The sequence below is a fragment of the Zalophus californianus genome, chromosome 4 (genome assembly GCF_009762305.2).
Source record: "Zalophus californianus isolate mZalCal1 chromosome 4, mZalCal1.pri.v2, whole genome shotgun sequence".
NCBI lineage: Eukaryota > Metazoa > Chordata > Mammalia > Carnivora > Otariidae > Zalophus > Zalophus californianus.
Window position 1 is genome coordinate 154565800 of NC_045598.1, and position 12834 is coordinate 154578633.

The 12834-nt window shown below is 37.9% G+C and overlaps 1 protein-coding gene across 10 annotated transcripts in view; it reads right to left on the reverse strand.

The window, feature by feature from the left end:
* Window positions 1–12834, reverse strand: part of RGS22 (regulator of G protein signaling 22) — a 118771-nt gene that overhangs the window by 76432 nt on the left and 29505 nt on the right. For all 10 annotated transcript variants that reach the window (XR_003517448.2, XM_027579587.2, XM_027579540.2 and 7 more), the window contains exons 5-9: window positions 9721–9806; window positions 8911–9079; window positions 5662–5791; window positions 3020–3641; window positions 745–906 (exon numbers count right to left, since the gene is read on the reverse strand). Coding sequence is in view for 9 of the 10 variants with exons in the window: in XM_027579587.2 (XP_027435388.2) it covers window positions 745–906; window positions 3020–3641; window positions 5662–5791; window positions 8911–9079; window positions 9721–9806 (1169 nt within the window). In the remaining variant the exon portion in view is untranslated. The remainder of the gene's footprint in view (window positions 1–744; window positions 907–3019; window positions 3642–5661; window positions 5792–8910; window positions 9080–9720; window positions 9807–12834) is intronic.

Genomic DNA, 12834 nt, shown 5'->3' on the forward strand with positions numbered 1-12834 from the left:
TACCATGGATTTACAACAATGGGCACTCTCTTATTCTGTTGATGAGAGCATAAACGGATACAACTGCTGTAGAAAAATGGATATGTGTACAAGAATATACATTACAGCACTGCTTTTAATTGTGAAAAGTAGGAAACAACCCAAATGTTTTAAAAAAATAGCAATTATGGTATATTCATGCAGAATACCAATATACATCAATGAAAATCAATAAAACTCCTAAACACAATTACAGACAATTCTCTCATGTAATGCTGATAGAAGACACAAAAGAACGCATACAACATGATTCCATTTATATACAGTTGTAGAACAGAGAAAAGTATATGCTTAAGGATTTATTTGCATACACGGTTGGTAAAACTATAAAGAAAAGTAAGAGGATGATAATCACAAAAGTCAGGATAGTGGTTACCTCCAAGGGGGAGTGAGGATGTTGTGATCGATAAGGGAACTTCAGGGGTCTTGGCAATGTTTTATTTCCCAGCCCATGTAGTGGTTACATAAGTATTTGCTTCATGATATTCATTAAATCGTTGTTTGTTTTGTTTCTTAAATTCCACATGTGAATGAAATATATGGTATTTGTCTTTCTCTGACTGACTTTAAGGAAGGCAAAAGATTTAATAATCTTGTCATTTTAAATCTCTGTAAATTATAAATCGGTAAGACAAAAAAGTATAACTTGTAACTTGCCTAGGAAAAGTAAAAGCCAGTAAGTTTGATTCACATTATTTTTCTCACCAATATAGAAGTAAGGGTTTTACAACCTCAGCCTGAATATTTCTTAAGTGTCCTTCATTCCACTGAGATGCGTCTAGCAGTTTAAGTTTTGATAATATTTCTGCAGAAAGGTAGCAATCTCCATTGCTTACTAGATAGCATTTTTTCATCTTCTCAAGATGTCTAAAACAAAACAAATCCACACACATTGCTATGACATTCAACAAACCAAATGTTTTCACTTCTAAAATGTTTCAGACAAGTAATGAACTATTTCAAAACCAACACTGAGTTGCAGGAGTACCAATGTGGAGATAAAAATATTTCTTACAATTATGGGAATAAGAAGGGTATTTTTGGTAGTTTGAACAATGGTCTTCCAATGATGTCCATGTCCTAATTCCCAGAATCTCTGAACGTTATCTTACATGGTCAAAGGCATTCTGCAGATGTGATTAGAATTTTTTTTAAGGATTCTATTTATCCATTTGAGAGAAAGAGAGAGGGACAGAGCGAGCACGAGCAGGGGGGAGAGGCACCCAGGGAGAAGCAGACTCCCTGCTGAGCCGGGAGCCCAACATGGGGCTCGACATGGAGCTTGATCCCAGGACCTGGAGATCACGACCTAAGCCGAAGGCAGGCGCTCAAGCATCTGAGCCACCCAGGCGCCCCAGTGTGATTAGGATTTTGAGAAGATTATCCTAGATTATCTAGATGGGCCTAATGTAATCACAAGGGTCCTTCTAAGAAGGAGGCAGGAGGGTGAGTCATTGAGAAAAGATGTGAAGATAGAGGCAGACATCAGAGAGAAGATGCTACATTGCTGGCTTGAAGATGGAAGAAAGGCCACGAACAAAGGAAAGTAGGTGACCTCTGGAAGTTGGAAAAAGCAAGGAAACAAATTCACCCCTAGAGCCTCCAGAAAGAATGTAGTCCTACCCACCCATGTTAGACTTCCTAATTCCAAACGGTGACAGAATAAATTTATGTTGCTTTAAAAGACTAAGATACTAATATACATCTTCCATGTAATCAAAGTTACAATAAAATCACTAATATTTATACAAAGGCTTTAAGAAGATACTATGTGAGCTTTATTTAAAAGTCAGTAAAGTGGGGAGCCTGGGTGGCTCAGTCCTTAAGCGTCTGCCTTTGGCTCAGGTCATGATCCTGGGGTCCTGGGATTGAGCCCCGCATCGGGCTCCCTGCTCGGTGGGAAGCCTGCTTCTCCCTCTCCCACTCCCCCTGCTTGTGTTCCTGCTCTCGCTGTCTCTCTCTGTGTCAAATAAACAAATAAAATCTTTTTTAAAAAGTCAATAAAATCCTAGAAATATAAAAAATAAATAAAAATAAAAGCCATTAAATTTGTGGCAATCTGCTACAGCAACAATAGGAACTAAGACAGGATTGATCCTGAAGAATTTATATAGGTTGCTTGCATGTAACTTCCTTAATATATCTTGAAAAGTGGTAGTGGCTTTCTACTCCATGATCCACCAAGTCATGGCTGCATAATCAACCATTTGAATACCCCTGATCCTATAAGTATGCGCAAAAATGAGCTCTATGATCTGAACGCCATTGAAATAAGTGGAATAACCCAGTTACTAGTATACACTCAGTCAAACCCTTCCTGGGAATCGCAATCTACTGTATTGATCTGCTTCAGAGCAGAAAGGAGAAATAAAAACCTTCCTAAAGCAGGGTCCTCTTAAGGTTGTTAAGACTTACCGTAATCTAAAACACATGGGATAGGCAAATAAGGACCTGGACCCATCAGACAACCAGGAGGCTCTCCAGAGGATATCTGGCATATCTAGGAGATATCTTATTCAGATATGAATGTCCAAGTGGCATCCAACCAAAGATCATGGGATTTGTTAACTGAGCAGGCTGCTAGGAACAGCAGTCTCTTACCATGGCATAAGGTACATTTTATATAAGGTATCTGAAGTCAGTGTGGTTATATAATGGAAAAATTATTTTCTCTACAAAAATATATCACTACAATGTTATAAAAATAAGACAATGATTGATTTGAAAGCAGGTTTAGAATCCATGGGAAGAAACATTATGTGAACCCAAACAATTGCCACTATTTGTATCTGAAAATTATGAAATCACAGAACTAGTAAAATCACTATTATTACAATAAAATAAATGTTATTATTCATTTCTAAAAGTATAAATTACATTTTTATCTTTATTTCAGGCTTTCTGCCTGCACTTAAGGTACCCAAACTGATATTCCATAATTAAAAAAAAAAAAACTATTGAAAGTAAAAACTAGACATACCTTTGATGTCTTCCGGGGTCCTTAAGGACTTTCAACCTCTCGATATCCATCCATAATGACCAATATCTCTCTCCTAATGTATCTTTTATAAATTTCTTAAATCTTTCAAACTCCTTTCTATTGCCAATATCATAAGCTTCGTGAGACATACACCAATCAGCCCTGGTTTCTGGTCCAATGCTCTCACTCTTTGAACTTGCTTGTTCTAACATCTCTTCTGACTTTTCATTTGTGATTTGAAATGTTTCACTTAACAAAACATTCCTGCCAGGGATAGGCTCCAAACCCTCCTCAAGCACCACTTCTGTTACCTTGTTGAAATTTATATAATCTGGGCTTTCCATCAGTGGCTCATCAAAAATTTGATGAATTGCTACTCTCAATATAAAGCTTACATAAGATCTTAAAAATTCTTCCCATGTTGAGAAATGCAATATAAGGCTTTCATCAGTATCCCGTTGCCTCTCAAGGTATATTCTCAGAAGGGCTTGAGAAGGAGTGTCTTGTAGAGAGATGGACCCAATGTCTTTGTCTTCTTCTTCAAAATGAGAAGTTAATCTAATGGTTTCAGATGAGTCCCTTTTTATCCTCCGGTGAATTCCATCATCAAAGATAAAGCTGTCTGCATTAAATCATAAAGGGCTATTAGATCAGATATGAATACAAAGTTGTTTTTATTATTAACTAGATGTTGCAGAGCCAGCATGGTAAGTAGGTTTGGCACAGGTAGGGACTTCGTGTACATAAGGGGGAGTTCTAAAGCCACATTTGATACCACTAGAGAAAAAACTAACAGGATTGGCCATGTCTTCCTTGGACATGAAAGTGGATAACAGTGGCAGATGAACGAAATATTTGACATCCCTATTACAGAGGATCTTCAAAAAGACACTATGCACTTTTAAAATGTCATATTTGAGGCTGATATAGAATGTCAATATGTAAAGGCCAAATCTATTAAACAATTAGAATATGTACATTAAACAATTGTACGTATTCTAATATGTCATGCTATAAGATAAAATAAAATTAGACAGTCAATGAACAGATCAGAACTGGAGTCATATCAGTAATTTTTAAAAATTCACTATTTTATCCAAAGGATTCAATTACCATCATACTTAACAACCTACCATCAAAATTACAAAATGGCATACAGTACTTATGAAGGCTTACAAATACAAATGGATTGTTTCATACTTTTTCTAAAGACATATAGTCTTTAGCTCTTATTTTCTCCTTATTTAGAAATCAGTGAAATATCTGATGTCAGTGCTTTATTTCACATGGCAAATCTACCGCTTGAAATGCCATAGAGCAGGAAAACTGTTGTCATCTGTGTCCCACTTCAATGGCCATTTTCTCAGTAATAGGTTTCAAATCCCAATGAACTGGAAGCGTTTTATTACAAGTTTTATTGAAAATGAAGATACTAAGTTATTAAGAGACTTAATTTTAATTTTAATAAATTAAGAGGCTAGACTTCTGTAAACCTATGAAAAGATGCTGGGTATACACTCAATCCCACAGAAGTGGAGGGAGAGAGCAAGGACTGCATTTCTGTTCACCACCCTCCTGCTACCCTGTCTCTACCCTTTCACTATCTTTGCTCTCCAATTTTCTACTTTACTACTTGGGGGAAACAGCAAGAAACCTATAAATTCAGCTATTTGCAATTAAGGAGATTATTTTCCTTCTTTACCTAGATTTAGGTTCAATTCTAGAGAACCCAGATTTAATGTCTTCAGAGGTTGCTTACACTTTTCAAAAGAATTAGGAACTTTGTGAATTGCTAAGTTCCTCTCCTGAATCACATTGCTAGATTTTTTTCCTCTAGCAATATCATGTTAATGACACCCATTTCTGGAAGTTTCCTCCTATAGCTATGAAAAGTTGGTATCGTCCACAAAAGTTCCCCACGGTAGAAATGTATCTGTTTTTCAAGGAGAAAAACAAGTCTGAACTTAGAAGGAAAACTCAATTTGCATGAACGACTCTACACTTTCAAGAGGCGAGAAAGCTTCCACCCACCTAATTTCAAATATTTAATAATAAGAATCTGTAAACTGTCACAGGAAGTAAAGACAAGACAAACATTTACTGACTGCCTATGAGGGACCCGGCACTAGGCCAGGCCTTTTCTAGACATTTAGTATCATTATTCTCATCTTACAGATAAGAAAAGCAAGGCTCTCAAGAAGTGGAATAACTTTAAAAAGTCACACAGCTAATAAGCATTAACCCATCTAAACCCATTCTCTTTTTCCTATGCCACGTTGCTTCTCAAAAAACAGTAGAGGGGCGCCTAGATGGCTCAGTCAGTTAAGCATCTGACTCTTGATTTCGGCTCAGGTCATGATCTCAGCGTTGTGAGATGGAACTCCACAGTGGGCTCTACGCTCGACGGGGAGTCTGCTTGAGATTCTCTCTCCCTCTGCCCCTCCCCCTGCTCTATTTCTCTCTCTCTAAAATAAATAAATAAATCTTTAAAAATAAAAACAGTGGAAAGTGAAGTGGGAGGGCGGGTAGGGATGGAGATTATTTTTCTCCCCTACCACTATGTGTTGTACTGGAAGATTAGAACACCAATAACGAAGGATTTAAAGAGGAGTTTTGAAATCACTCTTGTCCTTTCTGCTTACCAGAAACAGATGAAACAACTGGTGTTTCACGTTTGCTGTGGACTACACAAGATGGCAATGAAAACGTTGATGCTGTTTGCAGACTCTGTTTGGCTAATGCAAACCAATCTTTTGTTTGAGTATAGGAGGCCTAGGAAGAAAGGTGCACCTTTGTTTAACATTAAGATCAGCAGTGTTCTCCCAATCGCAGACCTCGACACGTCATTAGAACATTAAATTTGCATAGTGCAATATGAAAGGGAAAACTATGCCATGAAAGAAACGAAAAATTCATTATTTGAGAATAATGGGAAGGAAATTTCAACTCAGATTATCTGGATATTAGATGACCAAAGGTAAAAATGAGCCCCAAATCCATCAAATCCTTCCCCACTCTTCCACCGGAGGCATGCAACCCTACTTCCCGGCTTCATTATAGATTCAGGCCACCTCACCATATCTTGGCAGTCACATGGCTCATCAGTTCTTGGCTGCATCCTTTGCCAGCTACTCCCACATTTACAACTTCCCAATTATTCCCTGCCCCTAATTCTGTCTGATCTGGCTCTGCGTTTTTTACAACGCCTCCCTAATATGACAGACTTATTCTCAGGAGCACTGAAAATCTCCCCACGCTCAACTGCCCCTTTGCCATAGATTCAGTTTTCACAGCTTTTCTTGGATTGTACGCTCCCTGAAAATTTATTCCTGACTCCATCTGCCCCTGGATGGAGCCTTCAATTTTTCCTTTGCTTTGTGCACCCTCAAGCCAGCTGACCCAATTCCCAAGCTGACCCTCAGCTTCCAGAACCCCAGTCCTGAGAAGCCCTTTTCTCAACTTTCCTGGGAAAATTCCTCTGCCTGTCTCTCTCAGTAATATTCTCACAATCTTTCTAAAATAATCCAGATTGTTCAACAGAAGCAGAGAGGGGAGTGTCCAGCATTACTCTCCTTTCTCCTTTCTCCTGCTGAGTCAGCAGGTTGGCCCTTAGCCTCAGGAATACTCACAAAAGAGGCAGGGCTCAAATGGAATAGGTATTGTTCTCTATGATACAGAATTAGCAGGGCAAGTCGGGCCATACAATGAAACCAAAAAGCAAGAGAGAGAAATGAAAAGTGCCACCTATATAGTCACTATCCCACTTAGAAGTTAGGTTTCCTGGGTGGATACAAGCTTTAAAAGATTCTAATTTCCTTTTGTTCCCTCTTTTACTTCCTTTAAAACCAAGTCATTTGGGCACCTGGGTGGCTCAGTTGATTAAGTGACTGCCTTCGGCTCAGGTCATGATCCTAGAGTCCCAGGATAGAGTCCCGCATAGAGCTCCCTGCTCAGCAAGGAGTCTGCTTCTCCCTCTGACCCTCCGCACTCTCGTGCTCTCTCTCTCTCAAACAAATAAAATCTTAAAAAAAAATAAAACCAAGTCATTTATTATTATATGTTCATTCAACATGTATTTATTGAGTGACTACTCTATTCCAAGCAGAGGAATAGAGAGAAGGCCAAAATAATGAAGAACTGTTAGGGAATTGAGAGAGGCCAATATACAAAAGCCCTTGTTATTTCAACTGTGCAAAAAGGATTGCAAAGCAAAAATTAGAGAATTAGTAAGTAGTCAGTCAGACAAAAAAGTAGGTAACTAGTCCACTTAATATGCTTAAAAGATGAGTCAATTGTTTGTGTTTAGATGTTTAATGAAGACTCAAAGAAATATTACCAGCTATCATCATAAAGATTAATCTTTATCTACAGTCATGATTTAAATGAGTTAAGGGCTCAAAGAATTTTGAATCCTCAAAGTTCAAAAGCTATTAAGAAGATATTAGTGGGGCGATTGGGTGGCTCAGTTGGTTGAGCATCCAACTCTTGATATTGGCTCAGGTCATGATCTCAGTGTCATGAGATCAAGCCCTGTATCAGGCTCCAAGCTCAGCATGAAGTCTGCTTGTCCCTCTCCCTCCTCATCTGCTCCTACCCCTCACTCTCTCTGTCTCTCTTTCTAAAACAAATAAATAAAAATAAAATCTTAAAAAAAAGATACTAGATAGTTAAAGTATTAATCAAGTGGACAGAATTGAGTTTTTTCATCACAGAAAACAGCAAAAGTAAACTAGCTTAAATTTTACTCTCTTACATTCAATTTAATTTACATGTAAGGAATCAGATTTATTTCCCTAGATTGATTCTTCCTGTTGTATGTTTACTGACCTGCACTATCAGTACATTTTTTATGACATTCCTGACATTCCTATAATACATAAGAGAAAAAATAAATACTTTAAGCATAAGAGAGAAGTAGAATATGCTTTTTGTACATCCCTAGCATTAGCTCAGTGGAAATAATGCAACTGGCAAAATTTCAAACATTTTTGCCAAATATTATTGATAGAAATACCAAACTACAAAACTAAATAGGAACTACACAGGAAAATAAAAGGTCAGGTAAGACAGGTTAAGTCTATCTATTCCAACAGAGATGGCAATAGTTTTCCTTTTGTATGACATCTTTGATCAATTGGAAGTGCTTGCCTAGAGGGCTGTGTTGAAAAGAATTTGGAGCCAAGTCCTAGCTCAGCAGGAAAACTGCCATGATTGATTAGCAATGTCTGTCATGAATGGAAACTAGGAGAGCAGCAACACTTGGGCCACTTATTTGCAATTCCTGGTTTTGTACAGAGTTGTGTATAGGAAATGCGTTCCCAGAAAGAAGACCTGATAATTAGAGGCCAGAGATCAAACAATGGTTTTTACTACACCATGACTCTCCAAAAGGACATTTGATTTTAGGTTAGATCTCTTTAAATGCACTCATACAACCCAGCATTTCTTCATGGAGGACAAATTCATCTGATAACAGTTAAAGGGTCATGCATTTTACTACTGAGGAATAATCTTAACAACAGGGAGGAGAAGACCCAATTTATCATCATTTTGTACAAAAATTATAGATTCCAAACAATGAAAATTTTGGAATGAACAATGAAACCATGGATATAATTCAAGGTACCCTTGAATTCCCGGGTGACACTGAGCATGTTCTTCAATCTTGCATTTGGTTCTCTGTACACATGAGGATAATAATACCAATTACATTTCAGGTGAAAGAGTGCAGAGCAAAGGAGTCAGCATAAATCCACAAAATGTTTTGCTAAATCTGCCTTAGAAGTACTTGAAGTCATTTCCCCTGTTCAAGTGGTACAAATGAAATTCCTATCCCTAAAATGGAAGTCTCCTTGAAATGCCAAGTCATGAGGTAACACTCATACTTTTACCTCGCCAAGAGAAATGTAGAACTTTTTCATGATGATAACATTCTCTTCATCAACAACAGGTGGTGGTGGACTGGCTGGTTTTTTCAGGACCCAGGGGGAAAAATCTGCATTGAGTGTGATGTTCATGCCTGATACACTCCATCTTACTTGTGAGACCAATTTGGCTAATCTGCAGTTCAGAAAACATACAAACTTGAAATAAGTTTCAAATATGGTAGAATTCAGGGGAAAAAAAACGCTAAAATTTTATTTTATTTTCAAGTCCATCTCCTCACTCTGCACAATGATTCTCTTAGGATCTGCTAAAATTAATGGCTTATTCACAGAAATACTAATTAAAAATTACTCTGTTTTAATTTATTTTACTTTGATTTTTAATATGGTGGTTCTAAGTATAGGTCAAATTTTAGTAAAATTTCAGAATGTTTAGGTACTTACACATTAAAAGTCAGGAAACATACAAGAAAAATTTGGTCCACTATGACATTCTTTTTCATGACATACTTATATTTGTTTTTTAACAGCCTGCACATAAATACCATTATCACAAGTAGATAATTTTTAAAACAAAATGATCTAAGAAGCACAACTGAAATACATTTATTAGGTACTATTTCTTTGAGACCTCTTTGGAAAAGTTAAGTGATTTTTACAAATGCTCTATCACTCACATACTATAGCAGGTGGGATACAAACTCCAGTGGGTTTAAAAGTATGTGATTTTATCAAGAAAGTATGGAAAAATGATTTTAGATGAAAAAAAAAAAACCCAGGCAATTAAAAATAGGCTTGTTGATGGGACTATAATACCTGTATTCAAAGTAACAATCGCTTTCCAGAAATGCTGGAAGTCTTTCTTTTTTGATCCACTCAATACCTTCTTCACGACTGAGACACTATTAGAGGAAAAGTGAAAAAGAAAAAGAGTCAAAGAGAATCACCTTTCAGGACAATTAAGGCCTAGTCACCAGAGCAATATTACCAGGAGCCCTGCCTCTACCTTCTGTTTGCACAAGAGAGAGCAAGAACCTCGGAGTCACATATTTGAAGCCATTGCTTGCCTTCAGGTACTTCTTTAATTCTCTCAACAACCCTGCATCAACTATTAGACCCATTTTACAGATTAACAAACTGAATCCAGAGAAGTTAGGTAACTTATTGAAGGAGGAGGTATGAGAAAAAAAGTCACTCTCGGTATTTTCACAGTCACAAAATGGGTTAAAAATAATCACAAACAGAAAAAGAGCTAACCAGAACACTTGATAAGGTCACTACGGTCACGACAGGCCCCTTTGTCCTTTCAATTTTAGAAAATTTGGTTAAGTATGTAACATCCCAGGCACTATCCTGGGAATACCAAGGTTAGCAAGAAAGATAAGGCCCTGAGGCACTTGGGTGGCTCAGTGGGTTAAGCATCGGCCTTCGGCTCAGGTCATGATCCCGGGGTCCTGGGACTGAGCCCCGCATCGGGCTCCCTGCTCAGCGGGGAGTCTGCTCCTCCCTCTTCTTGTGCTCTCTCGCTCTGTCAAGTGAATAAATAAAATCTTAGGAAGGGAGGAAGGAAGGAAGGAAAAAATGAAGGAAGGAAGGAGGGAAGGAAGGAAGGAAGATAGATAAGGCCGTGCTTTTAAGGAGCTTACAGGTAATTCAATAAGCAACAGTAGTAGAGTGCGGTAAATGCCACAAGTTCAGGCTTCTGTGGGAGGACACCTAGGCACTAAAACCAGCAAAGGTTCCCCAGAGAGCATGCCACTCACTCTGTGACCTGACGCATGATTAGCTTGGTGAAGAGGAGAGCAGGAGAGGAAACGAAGGTAAGTCTAGTATGACCAGATCGCAGGGTGAGGTCTGAGGAAAGGAGGGAAGCAAGCCGGAGAAGCAGGCAGGCCTAATTAGGAATTATCTTTTAAATGACAGTAAGGAGTTTAGATTTTATTGTGAGGTTGTGAGGGCCACACAAAATCATGGAAGAGTTACTGAGTTGCTGTTCATTCTCAAACATTTACTCATTATTGATCCTCTTTTTGTCTTATGTGCACTTTTTTTCCAGAATTCTAAAGAATGTCAGTACTTTGAACACTAAACGAATGCTCCTGGATAAGTAAAACAACCAGTAAAGTACACATGTCAGTGAGGCAAGGGTATCTGCATTTATGTGACTTCATTGATTATCTGCTAAAGCAACAGTTGTGCTGTGATAGTAACATCAGTCAACACAGACCCCTGCTAACTCCAGGGAGGAAATTAAACGGCTCACAGAGTAGTACTGACAACATCTGATGGGCTGATGTTCTTGAGCATGCACCCGTGCTCAACACTGCTTGCATGTGTGGCATGAAGTCATTAGGCTCCCCAAGGCTGGAAAACTGAGAGAACAATGGTTTCCTTCTGTTCAGCCCAAAACATCCATTTGGCCCTGACCAAAGACTATCTTCCGGGTAATGAAAAAAAACAGAAGAAAGTTTGGAAGCAGCCAGCACCTGAACAGGAGCATCTTGTTGATGGTCTTATTGCCTATGAGTGAGATATGAAGGACATGTGGATCTTGTAGTCAGAAAAACTCCAAATAGGCCTCCACATATACTACACACCGACAACTATACACGACTCTTGGCTCATTAGCAATGCGTTCAATGTGTCCCGGAAAGACACGAGACCACATATTAAGATCGGTACACCCCCTTGAGGAATACTATAAGGTTGTCAAGAGTAGTCAGTCGTACAAAATCAATTTGCCTAATATTTAATGAAGAGTTCACCAATAACTCATCCCCTTTTGAATGTCTTTGCATCTATCTAACCCAAAAATGAAATGGAACGAAAAGTTTAAAAGGAATAAAATCAAAACTGAAGAAAAGTCTTTAGTCAGACTGCCAAAATGTCCCTTCAAGGTGTTTACAAATAACTAAAATATAAAGACCAAAAAAACACAGAACAATCTTGTCAGACATAAAATGACAACTTAATAAATACCTATGAAAAACACAGAAATAATTTACCTAAGGTAAAATTATTTAATCCTTAAAACTAAGAAACAAAAAATACATACAGTAAAAAGCCATCCTTTTTAGTAACCGGTTCTGTAAGTTTTAACAAATACTTAAGAGTTGTATAACCATGACTACAATCAAGATAGAGTATAGTTCCTACATCCTCCAAACTTCCTCATACCACTTTGCATTCAATGACTCCCTCTAACCCCAGGCCCTGGCAACCACCAATTAGTTCTCCACAGGTCTGCCTTTTCCAAAGTGTCATATAATTGGAATCAATACAGTATGTAGCTTCCTTCATTTAGCATGATGCATCTGGAGATTGACCTATGTTCTTAGATGGATCACTAGTTCATTCCTCTCCACTCCTCTTCAGCTTAGTACTCCACTGTATAGATGAACCACAATTTGTTTATTCACTCCCCATTCAAGGAAATCTGGGCTTATTATAGCTTTTGGTGATTATAAATAAAGGAACTACAGACTCTCACATATAGGTTTTTGTGTGAACAGAACTGTTCATTTCTCTTTGGTAATATGCAGTAGGATAGATGGGCAGCGTGGTGTATGCTTAACTTAGAAAGCTAGCTGCCAAACTGCTTTCCAAAATGGAATTTGCATCAGCGATATAAGAGTTCCAATTGCTCTGCACCTTGACTGGCACTTGGTATTGTCAATGTGTGTTGCATAGTTAACTCATTCTAAAAGGTGATAGAAACAGTTCATTGAGATTTGTGTATGTGTGTATACATACACGCTGCTTTTTTTTTATAACAACTTCAAGATATAATTCACATTCCATATAATTCACCCATTTATAATATATAATCCAATGGTTTTTAGTACATTCCCAAACCATCACCATGATAAAATTTCATCACCTTCCAGAAAACCTCATATCCACTAGCAGTCACTCTCACTTCCACATCAA